This window comes from Aquila chrysaetos, chromosome 12 (genome assembly GCF_900496995.4).
Source record: "Aquila chrysaetos chrysaetos chromosome 12, bAquChr1.4, whole genome shotgun sequence".
NCBI classification, from domain to species: domain Eukaryota; kingdom Metazoa; phylum Chordata; class Aves; order Accipitriformes; family Accipitridae; genus Aquila; species Aquila chrysaetos.
In genome coordinates, this window is record NC_044015.1 from 12,840,526 (window position 1) to 12,865,838 (window position 25,313).

General features: G+C 37.9%; 1 protein-coding gene across 2 annotated transcripts in view; it reads left to right on the top strand.

Moving 5' to 3' along the window:
* Positions 1-25,313, top strand: part of HMCN1 (hemicentin 1) — a 218,050-nt gene that overhangs the window by 125,197 nt on the left and 67,540 nt on the right. For both annotated transcript variants that reach the window (XM_030031794.2, XM_041128002.1), the window contains exons 37-47: positions 1,218-1,319; positions 3,593-3,769; positions 6,253-6,404; positions 7,174-7,297; positions 11,328-11,503; positions 11,815-11,911; positions 13,948-14,070; positions 15,814-15,975; positions 16,731-17,012; positions 18,306-18,473; positions 22,085-22,198. In XM_030031794.2, the coding sequence (XP_029887654.1) occupies positions 1,218-1,319; positions 3,593-3,769; positions 6,253-6,404; positions 7,174-7,297; positions 11,328-11,503; positions 11,815-11,911; positions 13,948-14,070; positions 15,814-15,975; positions 16,731-17,012; positions 18,306-18,473; positions 22,085-22,198 (1,677 nt within the window). The remainder of the gene's footprint in view (positions 1-1,217; positions 1,320-3,592; positions 3,770-6,252; positions 6,405-7,173; positions 7,298-11,327; positions 11,504-11,814; positions 11,912-13,947; positions 14,071-15,813; positions 15,976-16,730; positions 17,013-18,305; positions 18,474-22,084; positions 22,199-25,313) is intronic.

The following is a 25,313-nucleotide window of genomic DNA, read 5'->3' on the forward strand; positions in this document are numbered from 1 at the left end:
CTCTGGTATTTTTGTTGTCTCTGCACATCCATCTCAGTTTTCTTTCTTTGTCCCACTCCATTAGTAAGAAGTCAGGGCAAAAGCTGTCATTCTTGGGATTTAGCCTTTATCGTATGGTACTGAGGGCCATGAAAATGAATGCCTTTCCATTTAACTCTTCTGTTCAGAGGTACCCCAAGAAGCCAAACGCATTGCCACTAACCCTCCACTCAGAAGGGTACTTTATGTTTCTGAATCAAGATATGATATTTGATCCAAGTCTTCTGGGGATAACAGCATTCCCCATGACCTTGCAATGGGGAAATTTTACAGTAATGACTTTTCTGAGAAAGAAACATTCTCTTATGAGGGGATTTTTCAGACTGTTTAAAAAGAATTTTACTTCACATCTAAAAACAGTATAAAAGGAATCAGGGAAACCTGAGAAGCTGCTGTTTGCATGTGAATTTAATAAATGCTCTCACTATGATTTATGTATATTTGCCTCAGAATTGGTCACGAGGTATTGTGCATTCTTGATGTGACCCAATCCTCAAAGGATACAGGAGGTGCAGGAATCGACTGTGGCAAAATGCTCATGATGATTATGATTATGTTGACTTTTATTGTCAGATGGAGTCAGTAACTGGAAAATGTTAAACTGAAATGGAGATTGCAGCATCTCCATGGGTGAGACTTAGAAAGAGAAACCCCACTGACGTTATACTGTGATAATTGCATCATAGTTGATTTTAGTGTCAGTCCCATGGTCATAAATATCTCTTTTGCTCTCAGTCTTCATGTTCGAAGTGTCATTATCTGGTGTTTCTGTCATGTTACAAATTCATAAACTTCAGTAAGTACACTTGCTGTGTACAACATTCAGTTTAATTTTACCAGTTCAAGTGAGATGAGCTTGCCACATTAGAAGAATTACTGTTCTCTGTTGCGCACCCATTTCCTGCAAGTCCATTTTAAGTGCCATTTTTCGTGAAAAAATAGAAAGTAATAAAAATAATGTTTTATTCCTCTTAACACTAATGAGGTTATGTAATTAGAGAGTATTCCCATTTTAAAGATGAACTTTCTTGAGAAATTCCTCTGTCATCCAGCAGTTAGTTGAAGCTTGTACAATTCATTGCCCAAAGTTTCTCAGAGGGCAGATTACTTTGTGATTGGATGTTCTGCTAGTTGGGTGGCTGGATAAATGAAAACCTGATGCCTTTGTCTTTTCCCAGAACCGCCCAGTCTGGAAGAGACAGGGAAAATGTTAAATGATACAGTGGTGGTGAATAATCCAATACATCTTGAATGTAGAGCATCTGGGAACCCTCTGCCAGGTATGCACATGCACCTTTGGGAACATGAAGCAGATCTGATAAAAGGTTTTCACTTTTATGTGTCTTTTGAAAATAATGGATATTTTGAATGTGAAGTTAGTTCTGTGGTTTTTGAACTAGCTAGAAACTATTAAACGCTATGTATAATGGGAAATGTCAATATATCAACTGACGTGGAGTAAGTATTGAGGAATTCGGTAATCCCCACCATTTTTAATTAAATTAATGAAAAACAGAAGGATAATCTACTCCCTTGCCTGTATAGCAATGTCCTGTCCATAGACAAGAATATTGTGAGACTTCTGCTAAATCAGCTTTAAACACATCCACTCTTTTCCCCTGTCAGGTCAGTATTTTATAGTGTAAGACAGACTTAAAAAAATACCTTGTGTATTGAGTGTGCCTGTCAAATGTGGCCATGTCTAGGACTTAATCTAAAGCCTATTGAAATTTATAGGAGGCTCTTTGGTCTGGGCCCTTTGCCTGTGAAAATGAGTAGATCTTCTGTGTGTGTACAGAGCTTTCTGTGGCTTGCCCCAGTGATAAATTATACTAATGAATTTGTAGGTTCTCTTTATATTCTAAGCTTTGAAAACTAGGCTGTGTATATCTGTTTGTGTTTTATTTTCCTCACATTTTGTGGAATTATAATCTTTTTTTTTTTCTTTTTTTTTTTTTTTTAAAGGCTAGTTTCCCATAGAAATCATAGACATCTACCCAAGCGAGAGCTGAATGAGTTTGGCTCCTGTTTAGGCTAATGGATCTTTGGAATTATTTCTGAACTGAAAAAAATTCTAAAGCAATCTGGATTTTGGTTACTTCATTGCTGGGATTGTTTCAGTGCTAGGGTTTTTGGATTAGCTTTTTTTTACAGTTAATCTTTTTTTGTTGTTTTTGTTGAGATGTGCAGATAAAAAATTATTGCCTTCTTTTTTCTAATGTGTGCTTTTTCCTCCCACCTTCTGATGGGATATAAAAATAACATGTTAATACGAGAATAATTTTCTGTATTAATTATTTTCTGTATTAATTATTGTAAAGCAAAACTTGGGGAATAGTGTATAACGAATATCTTATATCTAGTATAGCACTTTATTCTTGTGCTGATGATAGTCCCATTTTCAGAAGAACGGTGTTACTAAATTTCAGATGATCATCCAGGTTCACCTTCTCTACCTTTTTAAATAATTCATTCTCAGCAAAGTATTATTTTCTAGAATCATTTATACCAGTATAAAACAAAATTTGAAATTATTGGGGTATATGTAAAATTTTATAAAGACATAAGGATTTTCTATCTGTTTTGCACTCTATTTTTCTCATCAAATTGTCCGTTATTTTAGAACAAACAATTGAAATGATGGAATTCGTATAATTTATACACTAAACCAGTTTGGTCTCCTCTTCTATGTATGATGTGATGCTACATACTAATGTCAAGATACGACATTAACTAAGAAAAGTGATAGCACAACATCACAATGAAAAAGAAAGAAGCTTGCATGCACTCTTGTTCATCAGTCAGGCCAGATTACTTTTTGAGTCTGTGTCTTTCACAGAAAACTTGTGTGCTACAGAAAATTATTCAGTGAGTAGCAGTTTCATCTAACTGAATAGTGAAGTGATGCCAGTAAAGCATTAGTTTCACATTCTGCTGATGGAGGGTGCCATCTTTTGGCTGAGATGCATAAAAGCCCTCGGATTTTGTTGATATAAAATTTTCTTTTGGAGTAATAGCAGTTTTCTGGGCTTTATTTTCAGTTTTTCCATCTGCCAGTTGAACTTTGATTTGATAGCTTGCATCTTGATTCTGTAAACTTTCCCAGTTGGTTCAGTTTAATGTATCAATACTTTAGGTAAAAAGTGAAAAAATAATACATATCATATTATTGCATATTTTTAAACAGCTGCTGTTGACCTTGGCATGAGATGAGTAAATCCCCTTTGTATCCCCAAAATATACTTTATGTGATAATTTTTTAACTTCAGAACATTTTTTCATAAATATATGGTGCACATGGATGGTAGTGTCAAGTTTGCGATTGAATTCTGTAGGCATAGTCAGTATTTTACACAAATATTACAGATTTCCTAATTTTCTAGTTACTTTTTATTGTTATTAATAATGAGTAGTATTGATATTGGGTTTTAAGTTTTGGTGTTACGTTGGTGTTATCTGAAAACTTAGATGGAAAGTTGGAAGACTGTTTGGTCCCATTGTTTGTAATGGGGATATTTTTGGCAACTTTTCCATCTTTCCTTTCGTTATGCAGCTATCACGTGGTACAAAGACGATCGTCCACTTACCGGTGCTGCAAGCGCCACTTTTCTGAACAGAGGGCAGGTTCTGCAGATTGAGGGTGCTCAGATCTCTGACACTGGTGTTTACAAGTGTGTGGCTGTCAACACAGCGGGCACAGCTGAGTTATTTTACAGTCTTCAGGTTCATGGTAAGTATTATAAAACTTAGGAAAAACATGTGTGTGCACTTTTCAAATTTCAAGTCTGCTTAGCAGACTTACCATCACTCATCACACCATCATACTGGAAGAAATACGGCAGGAGTCAGAGGGAAGAAAATTCACTCTTCTGTTTTTCAGTGACATTAGAATACATGTTTTGAATTAGGAAAATATGGTAAGGGAAGTAAATTCTAGGAAGAATGAGCAGGGACACCAGATTTGTGGAAGAGTTATTTATGTTACCACTTCAGCAATTTGGAAGACCTTGCAATTGCTTGGTTTTGCTGTAGATGACTTTAAAGCTCACAGTAGATAAAGAAAGGACACAGGTCAAATGTTCTTTCATAATCCAAGAGTTTTAAAGAAAAATGTACTGTATCTAATAAGATGAAGTAGAAGTGTGGCTGTTTGCAGACATCAGATACCTGATCAAAAGCCAAACTGGAGCTTTTCCACTGATTTCAGTCGCTTTTGGATGGGGCTGTAATCCAAATTCTTATCTTTGATACATGCATATGCATGTAGCTGGTTTTCTGTGGGAGTCTTTCATGCAAAACTGTGGCCCAAATTTGGCACAGTGTCCCCAGCTGAGGTGCATGCAGAGTATGTAGTTCCTATTAATGTTAATTAACAAATAATGAGTTGGGCAGTACATTTCCATCGAGTTAATGACCATCATGGGAAAAACTGATGGCTCAAGACATGGTCAAAGGCAATTAACCCCACCCAGTGATTAATTCCCAGGAAATATTTAGAGCCAAGGTCATTATTCTGGTTAAACCGAAAAATGAAAAATAACTCCTAAGTATACGCGTTTCTTTTTATGGGTGGTGGGTTTTCAGTGGATATGTCTGGAGTTTTCTAGGGACTAATACTTTCTGACTTAGACACATAAAATTGTTTCCCCTTCCAGAACAGAATATATGCAGTTGCAGCCAAAACTAATTGCATCAAAGGAAGCTGAAACACCTATCCATGAACCTACTTAATTCAGCTTGTGTTGTTCCAGGCTTACAATGCAGTGCTTTTTGAATTTACCATGAACAAGTTTATCATCCAGTTTACTTAGAGTTTATGAGATTGAGAAGAGAAAAATTGAGGTTCCCCCCCCCCCAATAGTGGAAGCAAGAATGACTACTTAATGGAGAACAGACTCTGAAGTGTCAAGCACAGAAAGTTATGCTGCATTTACTGAAAGCCTGCTCTAGATTTCTGTATGGTAGTTGACACTGTGAATGAGCACCTATGTTGGTCGATTACTGATCATATTCAACAGCTTCTGTTGTTGATAGTGTTGTTGATGCAGTAGCTATGGTAGAAATTATCAGATCATTTTTGCATTAAAAACAATGCTTGATACTGCAGGCTTAACATTAAATGAAACTAGGCAGGCCTACTGAAGGAAGCAGGTTGAATTCCAGTTTAGTATATTCATATGATTTCATTGTATTAATTTTTTTCCACTTCTTTCTCACCACTATAACTTTTCCAGGCATTTTGAGAACAATGGATGCTATTGTAGTGAAATAGGGGAACTGTGTGCATGTGTGTGGGGGGAAAAAAGTTTATAAAATCACGCTTGTTTTTTTCCTGCCATTTCTGCTATTACTGGAATTTATCTAAGAGTAGGTAGCCTGAGTTACAGGCTGTTAGAGGTTGCTGAATTTATTAATGAATCTTATTTTCACTACAGAATTTTATGCGCTTTTTTTTTTCCCCTCACATAGGATATGTGTGAGTAGATCAACCATCCTCATCTCTTTCTAGGAGTGACTTACTGATACTGACTGTAAAGCTTTGTAACTAAATTAATAGTGGTAGGAGCAAATAAAATTTTTTCAATTCTCCTGATAAATGAAACATCTCCCTTTTTTAATACTTCTTATCTCCTTTTTTAACATAGCTCTACAAAATTTGCTAGACTGTATATCTATAGTAAGTGTTTTGAGATGTTCCAATATGATGTTTTTTATCATCGGACAGGCAAATGTTATACAGTCTAATCTGGTAAATGTTCACACATGCTCTGCAAGGCCAATTTATTACTCTGTGTATGTATTTGCTTTATGCGGCTTATATGATAAACTTCTTCCTTTAAACCACCACTCTTAATGCCTTTCACAAGGTCTAAATGGAGTATTATAAAAGTTTTAGGGAATATTTTCTGGTTTTATGTTATGGTTCTTGGGTTTCGCAGCTGTCCTCTGGGCTGTGGGCCCAGTCCTGCTTACCTTGCTCACAGCAGTTTCATTGAAATTATCTGACTGCTTATGCAAGGAAAGAGCAGGATTTGGCACAGAGCAAACAAATGACAAGAGTTCAGTAGGAGTGAGATGAGAAATCTTTACAACAATGTAGTGCCTTGCAGAAAGAGAAATAATGTTCAAAAGTAAGCAGCCCGTATCATTTAATTGTGATTAATACTCCTATGTAGCTGTTTCAGCTTTATTTTCTTTTTTTTTTTTTTCCAGTCCCACCATCGATCTCTGGCAGCAGTGACATGGTGACAGTGGTGGTTAATAATCTAGTGCGACTGGAGTGTGAAGCAAGAGGCATCCCTGCACCTATTCTGACATGGCTAAAAGATGGTAGCCCTGTTTCCAGCTTTAGTGATGGACTCCAGGTACTGGGTTCAAATCCTGCTATCTGTGCTGTTTCCTGTTGTGGTAGGAGACTTCTAAGCCAGTGCAATTTAATGGAACAGAATAAGTTAGAGGATTTGGAATGGAAGTATAAGGCCTTTTGCTCAGGTTATTGGTGCGGGTTTAGCTCCAGTAATTACTGTGTGAAGTGGAAGATATAGATACGTTGAAATAAGGTGCTCCTTTCAACGGATTTCATGCTGAGTAAGAGTTTGCATCAACAAATTTTTCACTTACTGGCAAGAAGAGGACACTGGACCATATTCCTATGCTGAAGAGATCTGTAGAGCTTCAAGATCATGTAATACCTCATTACATAAAACAGTAATTCAGAAAAAAAGACCAACCACTGATGTAAGGAGATATCAGAGTTAAAAGGAGAGGGCACGGTTGCTTTTTGAAAGCTAATTTTACAATCTGAAAGGAAAGAGAGGAAATTTGTGTACTATGGGGACAATTCTGGGCACAGACAAAAGGTGTGACAATGTTTGAAACTGGTAAGAGGGAGAAATGTCCAAATCCTGCAGACTTGCGAATGCTAGGAGTTCCTTACAGACTTGCATGAAGATAGACTGATGCTTTTGCAAGTCTCGATCAAAAGAGAACAACAGAGTGCAGGGAATAGTGTAGAGAACAGAGCGATGGTGGGAAGCAGTGGCAAAACAAGTACTTCATTTTGAAATGAAACCTAATAGTTCTCTCTGCTTATGTTTTACATTGTATTCTGAATGTGTCGTGCTTGTATTGCAGGTTTTGTCTGGGGGCCGAGTCTTGGCATTGACTAGCGCTCAGATCAGTGACACAGGAAAATACACTTGTGTTGCAGTCAATGCTGCGGGTGAGAGCCAAAGAGATATTGATCTCAGAGTTTATGGTGAGATTTTCTGACAAATCGTTTGTTGGTTTTTTTTTTGGTCATGAGAACTGTTCATGGAGCTTTAACTAAGCACACTGTGGCCCAGACCTTTAGCAACATTGAATAAAAATGATTCCAACCCATAATGGAAAGCAAAGTGATGAGGAGATGTGTGCACGTGTATTTGTAAGTAAAAATATACATATGCACATATGTACACATGTATTAAAGTATGTAAGTATGTTCTTCTCCGTATCCCTGAAGAAATGTAGCTGCAACAGTGAATTTAAAAGTTTAATACATAAAGGCTCATTTATAAATGATAGGGGAAAAATATGTGTTTGTGTAAAAAACCATGTAGATCCCATGGGGAAGAGATGTTATTGGGGCCAGAGCTCAGTTGTCTTTATTGAACTAGAGTGAGTCAATGTGAGTTTGCCGTACAGCTCTCCAGTTTCCATTCCATTTTCAAGCCTTGCTATGCCTGCCTAAATGGTGGTGACTTTTTTAGTTCTAATAGTGACACTGTATTGAGCTGTACAGAGCCCAACCAGTCAAAATTGTCTCTTTCAAGAAGCAGGAAATATATCTCTTTTGTACTTTGTCAGTTTTCCACATTATGTCAAGTTAATTCTGAAATCTTTTTGATTGAGCTCATGTAAATTCATCCTTCCTTCTGATTTCTTGTAACTTGTATGAGCTTCATCCTGATTTTTTTGCAACTTGTATAAGATGCCTTTTCATATTGCGTTCTTAGAGATCATTGGTGATATGCAGATACCAAAGAGCATGACATACTGCCAGGAGGAATGCCAGGGAGTTTGACTGTAGCAAGATTTAATTTTCCTTGGACATCTCGGTGGTTTTCTACACCAGTGGAATGAGGATGAACAATGATCTGCCATTTGTTTTAGAAATCTTATGGTACCAGATGTGGAAAGAGTGGTTTGGAATTGAAGAACATTTGTAGTTTTGCTTCTGCTTTCAGTAGGTCAGTAGAGAGAGAACTGTTTTGGCTCTGCCATTCTCTAGCTTTATGGCAATCCTAAGCAGAAGTCTGGAAAATCTTGCAAGAGAAGTTAGAGGTTTGGATGTTTTCTAAGGTGAATAGGGACAGCTGGCCAGGTTATTTGTTTTTGAGTTTGGCTTTCAGAATTTATTTCCTTGTAAATGCAGTGTGGTTAGGATACTCGTGACTTGAGTCATGGCTACTTTTGCATCTGTAAGGGGCAGTTCAGAAAGTCAGGCCTGTGGCATGGCAAGCAAGCTCAAGGTTAACGTAGGCTGGAATGTTTTATGTCTAGAGCAAGGAATATCAAGGTCCCTTCTGGAGTTTGGCATGTATGTATATGTAACCACAAAAGTGGCATGGATATATTTATTGTTTCTCTTTTATTTTCTGGAACTTCTGTCCATTTTAGCTAGATGAAATTAAGAGTTAGTTAGAAGTTGTGTATGTTTAAAATAACTATTTTATTAGAAGCTGGCCAGGGTTGAGCTCAGCTGCAGGGCCATCTTGAGTGAGGCTGTCACCAAAAAGTAATATTACTCTTAAGATTTGCCTCATATGGGTAATCTAATTAAAAAGTTACAGGAGGAAAATAATTTGGAGTGCAGTTGGAGCTGAGATGGTTAGAAATGTGCGGTGCGCTGGGCTAGTCTAGGAGTTGGAACAATCTGGGTAACATATAGTTACCATGAGCGTAATTAGATTAATTTTAAACCCTGTTCCTTCAGAAATAAATGCTTTAGTGTCTGTCTCTGTTTCATAAACAGTTTTCTTTTGAACACATTTCAATTAATTTAGCTGAGAGGAAAAGTAGTTGGTGGAAAAGTATTTGGAAACAAATTTGCCTTCTGCAGTAATGTATCAGCTTCCAATATTCAGTTCCACAACACTTGTAAAGAGTCTGGGCCTTTGTGAATTCTACAAAGAAAGTAAGATAAACAGATTTTTTTTCAGTTACTATATTTCTTATCCACAGAGACCAGACTTTTCCCTAAATTATTTCCAAACTGTGAAATCAGCTGCTCTGCTTAGTACTTCCTGTGCAAGAAAAACAAAGCTTTATTGTTAAAGTTATTTTTCAGGACATCTTGAGAATTGTATTTCTGGTTTACTGAGTATCACATTGGGACATTTTATAATCTCATGTGTGCTAATTAATTCAGTATCATTTTGTTCAGAGTGAAGCCCAGAGTATTTCTCACAGACAGTCCCACTGCTTCCCTTCTTCTTTCCCAATATTTTGTGCAATCAGACATGCAGTTTCTGGAGTAATGGATTGCAAAACTAAAAAGCAAAGCAAATGTGACAATAAAGGTTCTTATATCTGGCCCTGGTCAACTTTCTGGGGGCAAACTGAACAGTCTTAGTACACCACAGCCATAAAAATCGCACTGGATACTTGTAACCAGACAAAGTAATTCTTGCTGGGAGTATTTTGATTTTGTAAATATTTTAATTGTAGATCTAATGTTGCATTAATGTCAAGAGTTTACAATGAACATGCTTTATGTTTTAAAATGACAGGAAAGGAAAGGGAATCCCTTTTAAGGATTTAAGAACCATGTATGCCATTAAGGGCATGAACAGGAATTATCTTCTGGATCATGCTTTAGGAGCCCAGTAAAAGCACTTCTGCTCCCTGCAGTTTGCTGCAGTCACCTGTGTTAGTGGTGCAAACGAAGGGACCTGACTTGCTGTGATGTGCATGACAAGCACATCCAAGTTGTGTCTCACTGGCTCTGATCTCGGAGAGGGAACCTCTGGTATAGAGCTGGGGGTAAGAGCAGCAGTGCAGGGCATGATAACCTACACCACTCTTGCTGTTTTCCAAGTCAGCTTGTGTCTGACACTGGAATACTTTGAAACTCTTGAAGTGGCAATGTTCTGTCAACAACTCAAAGCTGCCTGAGGAGTCTCAGAAAATTTCCTCTGACTGATGGTACAGCGTGCAGTTACAAAGGACATTCAGGTCAGCCATGAATACTGATACAAAGCCATAGATGGCAAACAGTTTTCGGTCTTTAATCTTTTCAGTTAAGCGCATCTTGTCAGTCTAATACTTCCTCTGTGTTTTTTTTACTCCAACCACGAACACTTTCCCCATGGAAAACTGCTGACTTGCTGTGTTCCAAGGTTTAATTCTCAGTTGCCTTCTCAGTTACTTTGTTTTTCTGACTATGGAAACAAAAATAATCTTAAAAATGGGGGAAAAAAATGTGTTTTCTTAAATCCTGACGCTGTTCAAGAACAGCTAATGGGCTTCAATTTAAATGTCCAGAAGCTTTTTTTTTTTTTCTTCTACACAGAAAACTTTCATTTCAAAAGCTGATTTTCCTACCCTATAATTTGGAAATAATAGTGTAATAATGAAGTTATCACTGAAACTGTAGTACAAATCCAAAAATAGTGCTCGGTGCCAACAATTGCAATAATTAGCTAGCAGATACTACACAAAACAGATAGACAATAAAGTAATTGTAGATTATGACTTGATGATTAAGTCATTAACCCATTCACTTGGCTGGAACCACATAGGATCTCATTCTGTCTTCTGTATTTGGCCATCTTGACAAAATTCTTCTTAAAGTCAGAGTTGTCCTTAAAGCCAAGTATCCATCTTGGCACTGTCTGGAAAAGTTTAAGGCATTTTCAGCTTCTGGGTCTGATAATTATCTTGTGAACCTTTTCACTCATCAGCTCTTTTTCTTTTTAGCAGGAATGTACTTCCCCATTCTTTATACACTGGTGATTTTCCTTTCTAGCCATATTTCAAGTATTTTTTTTGCTAGTCTTGGCTTATCTACATGGTTTCTCTGTAGCTGGTATCTCACTAGCATAGATCCTGTGTAGAGGATATTCTGTTGAGTAATAAAAATTATTCCGGTGCTCTTTGTGCTATAAAGGAGACTTAAGTTGTGTGTCAGAAAGGTAGTAATTGCCATTTTATTTTTGTTAAATGAAGACTGCTAACTCCACAGTGTGGTTACTCTGGGAAGTCTGCAATGCCCAAAGGTCCTTTGTTTTGATTTGTTGCTGTAGTTCCACCAAACATCATGGGAGAGGAACAAAACGTCTCGGTGCTCATCAGCCAGGCAGTGGAGCTGCTCTGCCAGAGCAATGCTATTCCCCCACCCATGCTGATGTGGCTCAAAGATGGACGACCCTTGCTGAAGAAGCCAGGTCTTAGCATCTCTGAAGATGGAAGTGTACTGAAGGTAAACCGGGCAGTCACACTCTGGTGGCGATTGCTTTCTGGGGAGTTATACCCACCATGACGGCACTAGATACCCATTAGAGATTAGATAGCATTAGGCCTTCTGGTGCAATAGAGAGCAGTGGGTGAGGAGTGAGGGAGGTCATAGACACCTGGATGTTTGTGTACAGATTTTGCAGGAGTAATACTGTATTATTAATATTTAGGGAAACAGATGTAAAAATAAAAATTGAAACCTGAGCAACCTCTCCCTACAAGTTTCATGTATAACAATGTAAGAAGAATAAATCCAGGTTTTCATTTTCTTCCTAGATTGAAGGAGCTCAAGTACAGGACACTGGCCGTTACACTTGTGAAGCGACAAATGTTGCTGGGAAAACTGAAAAGAACTATAATGTCAATATTTGGGGTAAGATTTATTAAGGTTATTCCAGGAATGGGAACGGAGCTCAGAGTGAAATCATGATGCAAGACACTAAAATCCTCGGTAGTTCATAAACACTTAATTGCTGAGGTTCATGCAGGGAGATGTTATTTCATTTGTTGTAGTTTAACAGTCCCAAGAAAGTGCACACATTTTTCAAATTGCTTTGGTTCTAAATTAATACCAGCTACTTCACAGGCCTTTGTCAGGCTGGATTTGCATGCATGATAGTAGCTTAGAGCTGTAACTAACTGGTTTTGTATCCATAGCTCCTATTTGTGCACCCTAATGCCATTTAAAGTAGCCTACCAACTTTCTACTTTTTTAAATGCTGAAGCGTGGAAATTCAGATAAATAAAAGCTGGTTTACCTAGCTTTATTTGCTCTGTAAAGTTATCATCACTGAATCATAAAAATAGCTTTGGTATAATTTTTCTGTGGCTAGATGATGAGTGTGGCTTAGGACATTTATTTTAATATTTGATTTTGAGTGTTTTTGCTGCACCATCATTTTCTTACCATATGCAAATTGAAATGTGCCTTTTTTTGCTATTAGAAATTAATTTCTTGCTTTGAAATCACAAGACTGGAATTATCCAACAGGGTTTGTAATGATAAAACTACAATTTTTAATATAGAATTCTGTCATTATTTATTAAAAAAGAAACATTCCTGGTGTTTAAGTTAGAGGTGGATATTGTAGTACCATCCAAGACCATGCAATTTTCCCATATACCCATTTACTGTGCATGTCATCTTTAGCTCTCATCTCTCCCTCCCCAGATTTGTAAGATCTGCAGTGTTGCAGACAGTCTTTGCTGCTGGAGGGATATTGGATTTGTTCTTCTGCGCAGTGAGACCGTTTCAGTAGGATTTTGAGAGGAGGGATAATTCTTTGCTAGTTAGCAGCTTTGATGGAATAAGCTTAGTAGAAACCAAAAGTTGCCTGTGAAAGTCATCTGTGGATAACAGTTTAGAATTATAGTCTTTGTTTACACCAAAGGACCAAGAGGCATGCTTGCCATATTTTTAAGTTTTAAATCCAGGAAATGGATTTAAAATCTGAGGATTGGTGAGATCCTGAGAGCTAACTCTGGTTCCAGGAACCAGCCCATGTGTTAAATGTAAGATGTACCTCCTTAGAGAATGGCACAAACTTTTTGACAAGAAACAGGACAAATAAAAGGTTGAAGCCCTTTGCAGTCAGTCGTTTTGAAACCCATACATCTGGTTGCTGCTAAATAAGAGTTTGAAGTGTCAGAAGGAGAAGCCATCTACTGTCATTTGCATAAAAAATGTGCTGGATAAGTTACTAGTGAGATTTTATTTGCCAGTTTCAGCCTACGTTCTCCTCTGCTTTTTTTGGTCTCTTTTCAAGTGTTACCTACGCTATTTTCATCAGAAGAAAATGGTTCTTCCATTTCAAGAAGGCAGTTATCCCTTCTGCAGCAATTGAACCAAAGTCCTTTAAGACTTTGACAATCAGACTGAAAACAGTGGTCCCTTTTGTCTGCAACTGATTTACAGTCGCAAAGCTGGCACTCTGGTACAGTAGGGCAATTGAAGGGATAGGGACCTTAGCGTTGGATGTGGCAGCCACTGTGTTGATGCAGGAAAAATTCAAAAGAAAAACTTAGGCTGACTTTTAAAAGTCACTTTCCACCTAATGATGATATCTGTAGGTTTATTCGCTAAGGCCATGAATGAGGCAGGCTCTTAGAGTTGGAGTCAGTTTACATCATTCACAGAAACGGCTTTGTTCTGTGAAGTCCATTCAAAAGTCAGCCAGAAATAGAGTCTATGTATGCACTAGACCTCAGAGGCTGGAAGGACAGATGCAGTCATTCGCAAGTATATTATTCCCTACCCAGGGTCTGGTTTACGTTGTCAGCAAGAGAATACAGTCCTTGTAATTGCTTCAGAGTATAACAGGACAAATTTGTATGAGGGTCATTTGGGTCTTGCTGTTGGCCGATAATGTTTTGTTTCAAATGCTGCAATTATTTGGCATTTCTTTTCAGTGTCACCAAGTATTTATGGCTCAGATGACATCTCTCAACTGACAGTAACTGAAGGGAGCTTGATAAGCCTGATATGTGAGTCTAATGGCATCCCACCACCCAGTCTTACCTGGAAAAAGAATGGTGGGTAACTGCCCATTGTCCGTTTTATAAAGCAAATGTGATAATTCTGACCTGCCAGTTTTTCTTTTTTCCTGTGAGCATTTTAGATGGTGTATTCTGAGGAGTTCAAGCATGCAGATATCTAAACAGTCCTGATATCGAGTAAAATGAATTACAGTAGTAGATTATCCCCTTCTCTCTAACTCACCTCTGCTTGTATTAGGTGTCGTTATTCCTAAAGGTGTGCAAGAGAAGCACAGGGCAGAGATTCCTGAGCTGACTTAAAAATGGACTGTGAAGCACTTAACTCCTCTCAATATGCTTATTTACCATGGTGCAGCAAGGCAGCATCAAGACGTATTTGTGGATCCCAGCCGGCAGGGCTGTGAGTCACTGAAGTCCTGTGGTGTGGAGTCAAGGGTCTCTGCCCTGTGATCCACTGCATAACATAGACATATTCTCTGAGTTATTTTTAAATTTGCAGCCATGGCATACTACCAAGTGATGAAAACGCATCTAGTTGTCATAATTGCTTTTGCGATTTACTGAACCTTTCTCTCATCCCATCTTAATATTTGAGCAGTCTGCACACCTTTTTGCTTTAGGTGTTAAAGTAACATTGACAAACATCTTCTTATGAATCAGTAGACAAAACCAGGTATTTTTAGCACCTTCTTTTAAGCATGGACACTGTTGGAGATGGAATATTAGACAAGATGTTGAACTCTTCTAGTGTGGTAATTCTTGTGTTATTAATCAATCTTACCTACTCATCTGTCTTTTTCTAACAGCACAATTCAGTGTGGTATGTGCCTACCTTATTTTGGGTTGTGGAAAGAGCAGCTTTTAATTAAAAAACACTTTTTCTAATGCATAAAATTTTCAAAGAAGATGAAGTTTATCAATTTCTTTTTAAACCATGTCTCTTGGAAGCCAAAAGGCATTGTATGACATGTTCTAATAATGTACCGCGAGGCTAAGGTATATACACTTAAATGGCTGAAAGGAAACTTAAACCTGTTGGAAAGTCTAGAAAGGCAGTTAGAAAGTAGTACAGTTTTGAATGTTAGGCGAGAGCCAGATTTTTCATCATGTTTGATATTTGGTGCACTTGTTCATAGAGAGGGTTTTAAATGCACAAGTGGGAAATGAAAATTCAGCTTGTAAGAATTATCAGTGGCAGGTGTATTCCTTCTGTCACAAAGTCTCCCTGCGGTTTGTAGAGATGAAGATAGCTGCCTAACCTGAGGTCTCCAAGACTGAAAATTCTGCTCAGAGAGTGCAATATTGTTTTGCTGTCATGCTTCTGCTGAGGATTTCCTGGGCAGAAGTCAATGCACATGTGCTGTGTGACAGAAAACATACAGATGGTCTGGCTGTGAAAACTAAATTATATGTTTCCAAGCACTGGCTGTGCTGGGTGAGACAATTATGTACTGGACAATGAGTCAGATTTTACTGAAAGTGTTGAATTTGCTGCTCAGTGGAAGTGTCCAAAACTTTCTGGATGGATGTGAGTGTGGTGAGAGTTGCTGTGCTTTAGCTCAGGTTACTGTATGTCATGAAGTCAGCAATTAATATGGGAAGTCCTCAGAAACTGCTTGTGTGAAGTTTCTGATGTCTGTGAAAAACTCTAATAGAGCAGTTCTGAAATGGACAATTGTGGCACGCAGTAATTTTTAAACGACCCAGTTGACTTTACACCGTGTGAGCAAGCTCGTTACCATTTTTTATGTTTTTTGTCTGAAAGAATGTCTCTTTCAGGCTCTCCACTGGTGGCTGACCTTTCAGGAAGGGTGCGGATATTATCTGGAGGCAGACAGCTACAAATTTCAATTGCTGAAAAGTCTGATGCTGCATCCTATACTTGTATTGCTACAAATGTAGCTGGAAGTGCAAAGAAAGAGTACAGTTTGCAAGTATACAGTAAGTTACCATGAAAAATTCTGTTCATAGTTTACCAGTTCTGCAATAGAGTTACGTTATGAAAGTGTTATCAGTACAGTGATGTTAAGCTGCAAGATTTTCAGAGAGTAATGTCTAGCTATAGGACAATTTAAGGGTACTCTGAGGAGAATGTTAAGTAATTAAAATTTTGGCAATCTGGACTTGGAGCTTGACCAAGACATTGTATATACCTGTTGAAAGTTCATTTGACCACAGATGATTACAAGGATGTAACCCCTTTAGGTAGTGTAATGTTTCTTGTCGCCAAACTGTAGCAGTGATGACAATTAATTGAACTTAGATTTCCCTTAGATTTTACTGCTGCTTCTGTGTTTTGGTCATGAATAAAAGGAGGTGTTTTTAAACAATCCCATGAAAGAGAAAATCTTCAAAAATCTGCATGGATTGACAGCATTTGGGGCAGTCTTTTTTAATTTAATTTTTTCTCCTGTTTGCATTTGTAAAATTGCCTGTAAGCTACATTTTAAAAAACATTTTTACTTTATGGGGTGGGGTGAGGGGAGAGGAGGTGATTCGTCTTGCCTTGGTCCTGTGGAAAATGCTAAGAATTGCAGAGTGCTCCTAACTGATTTGCCAGCAGTAACCTGCAGCAACTGGTCTTTATTAAAATGCTGATCTGGCAAACTTGATTGTTGTTCTGTTCAGAAACAGGTGAAGATCCTGAAATGTAGCTTCCAGTTGACTTCCACACTGTGTTTCTTTTTCTTTCATAGTTCGACCAACTATATTAAATAGTGGTAGCCACCCATCAGAAGTTGTCGTCACCCAAGGAAATGCAATTTCTTTGGAGTGCAAGGTACAGGGCATTCCAGAACCAGCAATAACATGGATGAAGGATGGCCATCCACTGGTCAGTGGAGGAAACATAGCGACACTTCATGATGGTCGCTTTCTTCAACTGAAAAATGCCCAGGTGTCAGACACTGGCCGCTATGTCTGTGTTGCTGCCAATGTGGCAGGGCTATCTGACAGAAAATACGATTTAAATGTTCATGGTAAGTATGTGCAAAATGGGGCAGGCATAACAGAAACAAATTAGACCTTTAAATTCACCCAAGGACATCCAAGAAATAGTTGTGTAGCTAAATGCACCACCTATATCTGTTGCAGGCTTTACACGTGATGCAGTTTCAATTGCAGGTCAGTGATGCAGTTTCAACTGCAGTGTTACAAAAATTCAAATCCAGTTTTATAAGTCCTGAATATTTTAAAGTCTTACCTCTGTCCCTGTTAATATGAATCCACCCCTAGTTGCTGCATCTCCCATGAGGAGAAAACCAAGATATGGTATACTTTTATATGATACTGGAGTGAGTGTCATGGTATGAAGTATTCTATTGTGGGAGATAGAAATCAAGGTTAAACCAAAAACTCCCTGTTACTAGCAGCTACCAGAGGACCGTTACTGGAGGGTAGCCAGTATCTCAAGTATCTAATTATCAGGTTCTCTCATTTTGCACAATCAGAAGAATTTAAAGATGATATGTCCAACTATAAATCATCTCCATCATTTGACTTGATGGCATTGATCAGAACATCACAATATCTTACAGCCACTGTAATGCTTTTGCATATGACTTTTTAGGCTTTGTCAAACACTGAATATTCATATTTTACTGCGAAAGTAAACACAGGAATTATTATTATTGAAAATGAGAGACCAAAATTGTTTACCAGTTTTCTTTTTTTATTTGGAATATTTGCTGTACTGTATTATCAAACTTCTGGGCAGTAGAGAGAAACTTCAAACCTCCTCAAGCTACTCAGAGTGCTGGAGGATGTTGGTCATCAATTCTTGACCCCAGCCTTTATGTTCTGAAGTATGAACTGTAGAACTGCAGAACTGCTTCCAAAGTGGAAATATTCTTATTCCTAGCAAAGAAAAGCTAAAAATAAATTTGGTAGTTATTTTAATAGGGGGTTGTTCTTTCCATTAGAAAAAGCATGTAATTCTGTCAGTGTTATAATTTTCCCTAGCGTTTCATTAGATACAGGAAGTTATAATTAGCATAGAATGGACAGAACTACTATAAACTTATTCACTATGGAATTTAAGCCATAAAATAAAGGTAATAGAACTGATAGAATTTAATTTTAATATTTCCATGCCATTACACAGTAAGAAATTGTCATTAACGTGTAGTACTAAATGTCTCAGTTTTGTAGCTCTTCACTTGCCAAACTTATTTTAGCTTCAGTGAATTATTATTTGGATAACCGAATGTTTTGAGAGCAAAGTTAATATTTATTTGTTCTGAAGCATGGCATTTCTTTACTCTTTTCTGTAGTTCCCCCAAGTATTGCTAGTTCCCTGCAGATGCCTGAAAACATCAGCATTGTGGAGAAGAATCCCATCTCTCTGGTTTGTGAAGCTTCAGGAATTCCCTTGCCATCAATAACATGGCTCAAGAATGGATGGCCTGTCACTTTGAACAGCTCAGTGAGAATCCTCTCAGGTACAAAAGCTGTAGTTATTTAAAAAAACAACAACAACAAAAAAAAACCAAACCAAAAAAACAGGGAAGAGGGTGAAGGGCCCTCTGCATCTACAGTGCAGGTATGTCACATGAAAGAAGGTTTGGTTTAATAAGCTGTAAAGACAGGGAGAGAAGAGAAACTGTTGTTCAATGCCAAGCTTTTCAGTAAATGGGGTCAGATTGGCTGGAGTGTCTGGTGAATTGTTAATGTAAACTTTTAAAGTTGTTACCAAACTTTATGTGTTTGGGCCAAAGGTGTGGTATAAGCCATAATTCTGGCTGTTAGTGTATGTTAGTCCAATGCTTATTTCCAGAACTATGTCAGATGGTAACATCTTGCTTTGTCAGGACCAACACATATACTCCATTAGCACTCTCATTTGGTTAGTTTTCTCTACCTCTTCCTCTTCACAGTTATTTTACCTTTTAAAGAGGAAAAATCTTTAAGAGAGAATGAATACAAATGACAATAAGCAAAACACATCTTTCATTTCTGTGGGTCTGTATATAAAAACAAAGGGAAACCTGTTCATGAGTGTCAGAAATTAATGCATGTAAATACCTCCCTGGCCTTGGAGCTAACTGAATCTGATCTAATGTCATCTAATAAAAGCTGGAATTAGGTCATCAGTCAGAGATAGCACAGAACACTGTATTAACAATTCTAGTCCAAGGGATCTGGAGAAACTAGTGATAGGCAAGTGGAGAAACAGATGCAATTTGTCAGGGATCTCAATTTTCAAGCTGGAATAACCTGCAAAGAACTAGTTCAGATGCCTTTTTATGTAGTAATTGACAGAGGTGTCCAAAATAGGAGAGGCTCGGTACCTGTTCCTGTAAACCATCTTCCTATAATACCACAGGGAAGTGAGAGTACTTGAATGGCAGCTGCAGTGATGTTAAAGCTTTGTGTTTACAATAGGAAATTGAGTTAGCCGCCCTTTAGATTACAAATGGAAAATGTGTACCAAGCAGGCAATAAATTTTGTGTTGATTTCATGTGTTTGGGGATCAGCTTTGTGGAATGCATAGAAGTAATTAAGTATCTGGTTACAAGTGAGATGTTTCTTTGATCTTGGGCTTGCCACACACAGCTAGAAATCTCATTAAAATAAGTTTTGATTAAGTTTCTTATACTCTGACATAGCCACCATGCAAAGCATGGACACAAGAAAGCTATCAGACAGATAAAGGAACTGGAAGTTGTTTAGAAGCTCAGCTAAGACTGGATTTGAAGCTGAAATTTTTCAGGATTTTTTTCATCAGTGTAGCTTTTAACATTACAGGTAGTCCTGTCGTCTGCTTTCCCATTCTTACATATGGTGCATGGAAAAAGGAGTGGGTGTCTGATTATTATCCGGTGTAAATCTGACTATCTGAGTTGGTATGTGTTCCTTTTTGTGCAAAGTTGCCATCAGCAAAAATAATGTCTTCTGGGCTTGATTCTTTGTGTTCTGTCTGTTGATTTCTACACCCACACTAATATCACCATCTGGATTGCAGAGTCAGGAAGGGTGAGAGACAAAAAGATGTTTGTTGTCTCTGAATGTTAGCTGCAGTGGGAGTGGGGAAACAGGCCAGAACTCAGCACTTTGTTTTCCAGTAAACTTTGTGCTTTTGCTCAGTTCTTCAGAAAACTACATGTTGTAGTGAACTGTAACAACATGGCATTTGGAACTTTATTTGTGCTTGTACAGCTGTAAAAAAACCCAAAACAACAACAACCACCAGAAAATCCCCCTCTTCGACTAATTTAGGAGGTAAAATACTTTGCCAAAGCAAGATTTTGGTTCTGTTGATTGAAAACATGCTTGGCGTTGCAGATGATTTAAATGTGTGGACGCACACTGCTGGCAAGTTCTAATTTGTTAATACAGATACTATGCTGATGTTTCCTTTTGATGATGCTTCCTACGTATCCTTTAAAAAAAAAAAGGGGGGGGAAAAAATTCCACCATACCACATCTGCTTTCCTTGCAGACCATGCATTAAGCTGCATACTATCTTTAGGAAGGAGAAAAGCTTTTATTAAGTTTTAGCTAAATCTAGAAAATCATATCCTGCCTCAGCACTGGAGCCCGGGGTGTGCTATGGTATGTGATACCAGAGAAAGTTACCATCTCCTGCAGGCAGATATCTGCTTCATTTTGCTTCTTACGTGGCTTTGTTCAGGGTGTGGATGGGAGAAGGGATCAGGGTGACATGAGGCTGCAAGAAGTGAGCCTTCCTCAGTCTCACAGTACTCCCTCCAGCAGGTAGAATTCCTTGGGCAGAGGCACATCCATTAACCAGGTCAGCAGTTTCTTCCTTCAAAGCACATGAGCGGGAGCATAAATTTCTGGGATATATCCCGATAATGAGACCCTGTGGATATCCGCAGACAGGAGATGCACAGTTCAGAAGTGATGTACTATGTGGTAATGATTGCTAATGTGAGAGCTGCTAATGAGAAACTGGAAAAAGCAGAGGGATGGCCACCACTTTTGTTTTCACGCTTAAATGCTCATTGATGTCTGTTTTGTTGTTCCTCTGCAAAACAGGAAGCAAAGAGAAGTTATTCTGCTATGGCAAAGTGGGGATATTCTTGGTCCTTTGGTCAAACGTACTTGCACATCTTCTTCCTTTTAAACTAGCACGCCTGTGCAAATGTGTTCTGACAGGTGCTCTGCTACAGTGTTAAGAGAAATCTGTTATTTTAAAATGTTACATGTAAATCAGTACTGTTGTCACCTGTTATTATTATTGATGGCACAATTAATACAAATGCTAGAAGAAAGGAGTGGAATTTTATTCCTTGTCTGTAAAATGTGAAAATACCTTTAAGGACTGTTTGTATGTGTTTATAAAAATAAACTTATTTTTATGTGTACACGCCCCCCCACTCTGATGAGGCTTTATTTTTCCTGTATAGTCATCTAGATTCTCAGTATAACAAAGTACTCATGTGAACAAAAATCCTACTGAGACACTGCATGCTGTCAAAATTTCCTGCATAGAAGTACGTGCACAAATACTGCATATTGCAAACGCAGTGTTCCTGCCACATGCAAGGTGCCTGTGCTGATCAATGAATTATGTATGCACTGTACCCCTGCACATAGGTTGAGTGACCTGTGTGGAGCAGGTTTGATTTTCTCTGCACAAACTCTACAGTTGAGTCTTGAAGTTTTCAGGGATTGTTCTGATTGGTCTTTGACTTCTTCCAGAAATTCTCAGAAAATGGCTGAATGCCTCAAAGTTCACTTAAATGTAATTTCTGGAGGAAAAAGAAGAGATATGTCTGGGTAGTTTAGAAGTTACTGTCTAGAAAGAATAGTATGATCAATATTAAGCAAAGATCTAAAAGCACTGAGGAGCTGAGGGCCTAAGCAGACATACGAAATGATTGCAGTAGGAGTAAGGTCAGTCACTTTCTCTCACTGTATGTTCAATAAAACAAAGCACATTAAAAAATAGACCCTGTTAAAAAAAATCTACAGCTGTAAATTTAACCACAACATAAAAAAATTAAGGGTTAGCACAGACAATTTAGGAGCATGTTGGTTGGAGCAGGACTTTAATGGTGGTATGTTTTTTGGCTTTCTCCTCAGGAGGCAGAATGCTCCGTTTGACACACACGAGTATAGCAGATGAAGGTCAATATACTTGTGTAGTAACCAATGCTGCAGGAGAGGTGAGGAAGGATTTTGACCTTTCTGTTCTAGGTAAGTGTGTGATAATTTTTATTACAGTAGAAGGTAAAGGGGTCTACTGTATACTTTGCTGGTATTTTAAAAATTGTTATGCCAAAACATATGTCCTTAGGGGGGAAAAAAGTGAATTCGATAACATGGTCAGAAAATCAGGTTTTAAAGAGAATTTACTTCTACATTTGAGTTTGCTTTTCATTTAGTTTCTAAAATGAAGATTCTTCAAGCATAATTTGGAATAACTGGCAGCTACTTCTGTTTTGTGGTTTGCTTCGTTTCTGAAAAGGACCTATGTCAATGTAACTGGCTTCAGTTAGGTTGTTATTGCAGTCGGATAGAAGTCTAGAAGATGCTCACAGCCAGACTCCCATCCTCACTTCTGTTTCTTGTTGCTCATAGCTTCACTCTCCCTTGGGCAAGATGAACAAGGTGAATCAGTTTATAGGTGATCCGGAAAGGTGGGATTTTTGTGTTTTCCTGGTCAGGTTAGTTTTCAGGCAGATCAGTTCCTGCTGATTCACCACAGCCTATAAATGCCACTGTTGGTGAAAGGAAGATGACAAGAGTGAGTGGTCAGGGGAACAGTGCTATTTCTTTTGGCAGTGGCCTGAATTTAAGCTGGTTTAAGTCAAAAGAAAGCTACAGCCCCAGGAAACCATAAGAAATTCACATGAATCTGTTGCATCTAATGTTCAAATGCAGAAAGGTGCAACCCCATATGATAATACTCATTAATTAAAACTAGCATTACTGTGCAGCACTGGGTATAATATGTATAGCTGAGTGGCATGATGGTAATAAAGTGTTGCAAGAAAGATGTGAAGGCAAAGCCAAGACCGTCAGGGAAATTAAACACTGGAGCTGGAACTGTTTTTGCAAAATAGAGATCTCTGATCCAGTGCAAACCTTCAGTCAGTAGAGCCTTCGGTATTGTAAAGGGTATAAACCAAGCGTAGTAGTGGGCACTCCTGCTAACGTATTTAGACAAGGACTGGTACAGCAGGCTCTTTAGATGGCTGTTTGGAACCATTAATGTGTAATTTTGTCATGTTACTTATTTTTAACAAACAGTATTTTTCCCAGAAAATACTGCTTTTTGGTTTAGTAACTATTTGTTACTTTTACTAGTAATTACTAGGCCTGATGCAGGCTGTCTTACAGCATTACTGTATATAATTTTCCTGTAAGTTTCTTTTCTCTAAGATGCTGACTGCTATCAAACTTCCCTTGCCTTCAGCTGAATTATGCATATTCAGCCTGTAAATGATAACTTGCATTCATGTCAGTTCATGTTTATTTGATGAGCTCATGGAAGTGTAAGTCTGGTAGAATGGAAGAGATGGATAAACACTGAAAAGCATTCATTGTTTTACTGTTTTCTTTGGAGGGTTTTAGTAGCAGGGTGTTCTTGAGGGTTCTGGGAATCTCTATTGCATGGGCTTTGTTTGCCTTGAAGAAAAATGCTCCGTGAAGCTGATTTCAAGTGGGCTAAGTGGAAAATTCCATTGTTCAGTCTTCTCTTCCCTCCCCCAGTAATTTCTTTGTCTTTCTAGAGGAAACTTAGTGGAATGTGGCCTTATAGTGACACAGAATATTCACCAGCTCACTGTAAATAGGAACTGTACAGAGACATACCAGTGTTACTCTAAATTGTAGGAGGTGCAACAGGCGAGCCAGTTTGCATGGAGAGCTTGGTGTAATAAGCATAATATTTATATATTTGCAAAATGTTTGGTGTGGCGTTGTCATATTTCTGAAATTAATATGTTTTGACATCTTACAGTATTATTTTGGGGCCAAAGCGATGAGTTTCTGTTTGTTTATTAATAGTAAATTTTGGCCTGACTTAAAAGTCCTGAACTTTATGCATTTAGGTTGTATTTTCCCCCTATCTAATTCCTTGACTGGTTGATGCATCTTCATCTCATTGCATTTGGATACTAGAATCCATACAAAAGTCTGTTTTGTGTTGCTTGTACAGTCACAGCAGAGAATTTGATCGTAACTGCATCTCAAGCTGGTGAGAGTGCCAGTACTGGCCCCATCTTCCTGCATGCTAAATTCTACTAACCTACATCTCACCAGGTGTCCTGTTCAGAGGCCAACTTTTAGCCATGCTGAAGTAGTATCTTTGCCATTCCAGTCAAGTGAGATGCAAATCTCTTTCAATTTTTTTTTTATTTCTTCACTCTCATTTGTACCTTCATTAGTATAAAAAATCTGGTGTAACATTATTTTTTTCTGTTGACAATGAATTGTGCCTATTACCGTGATTCTTATTTTTATAAAATTTTTGCTTCCAACTTAGTGGTAGATCACAAATAAGCTGCTGAATATATTTTAATTCCTCTCCTTTAGGTCTTCTGTCTAGGTTGAAAGTTTGCATTTTGTAGGATTATTGAAGTGTAGTATCTGGCTCCCTAGTCCCTCATTTTTGTTACAAAACTTTCCAAAATCTCTTGGAGATTGGGCTTGCTTTCTTATAACTATAGGTCTCCTTTTCAACCTGTTACACCCCATGCCTACTTTGATTTGTAGTGCCATTTTCTTTTGACCTGAATCTACAAATGCCTCTACTTTGAAAGAAATAGTTGATTAGAGCTCTTAACCACCACAGCGACTCACCAACACATTCATAATCTGGTCTCCCTCACCCAAAAGCGCATGAGTCTGTGTAGTCCTGTTGACCAAGATTATTTGGAAACATGTCATCAAGTGGTCAGCCATACAGTAAGAGTTTCCTTGTATTGAGTTAGCTATTTGGGGAGTGGATAGGTATTTTAAGGCTATGGTTTTGTCCTCTATTTCCCTAGAGAAACATAGTTTGTACCACAGCAAGATGCCTTTAGACCTATATGGTTTGTTCATCTGCCTGTATGGAATTAGCTGTATTTGCATAAAAAACATGTGTGCCTTTACACAGCATGTTGTTTGTAATCTACTGTATTCTCTGAGCATGCTGGTAAGGAAAAAATCCACATGGTATGTGAATAGACAAGATGACCTTTTTTTTTTTTTTTTTTTTTTTTTTTTTAAAATAAATCAGTTCTTTCCCTAGAGTTCTAGATAGATGCTTTCAATTACTGTTGGAAAACAAACAACTCTTAAATACATGGTTTTGAACGAATAA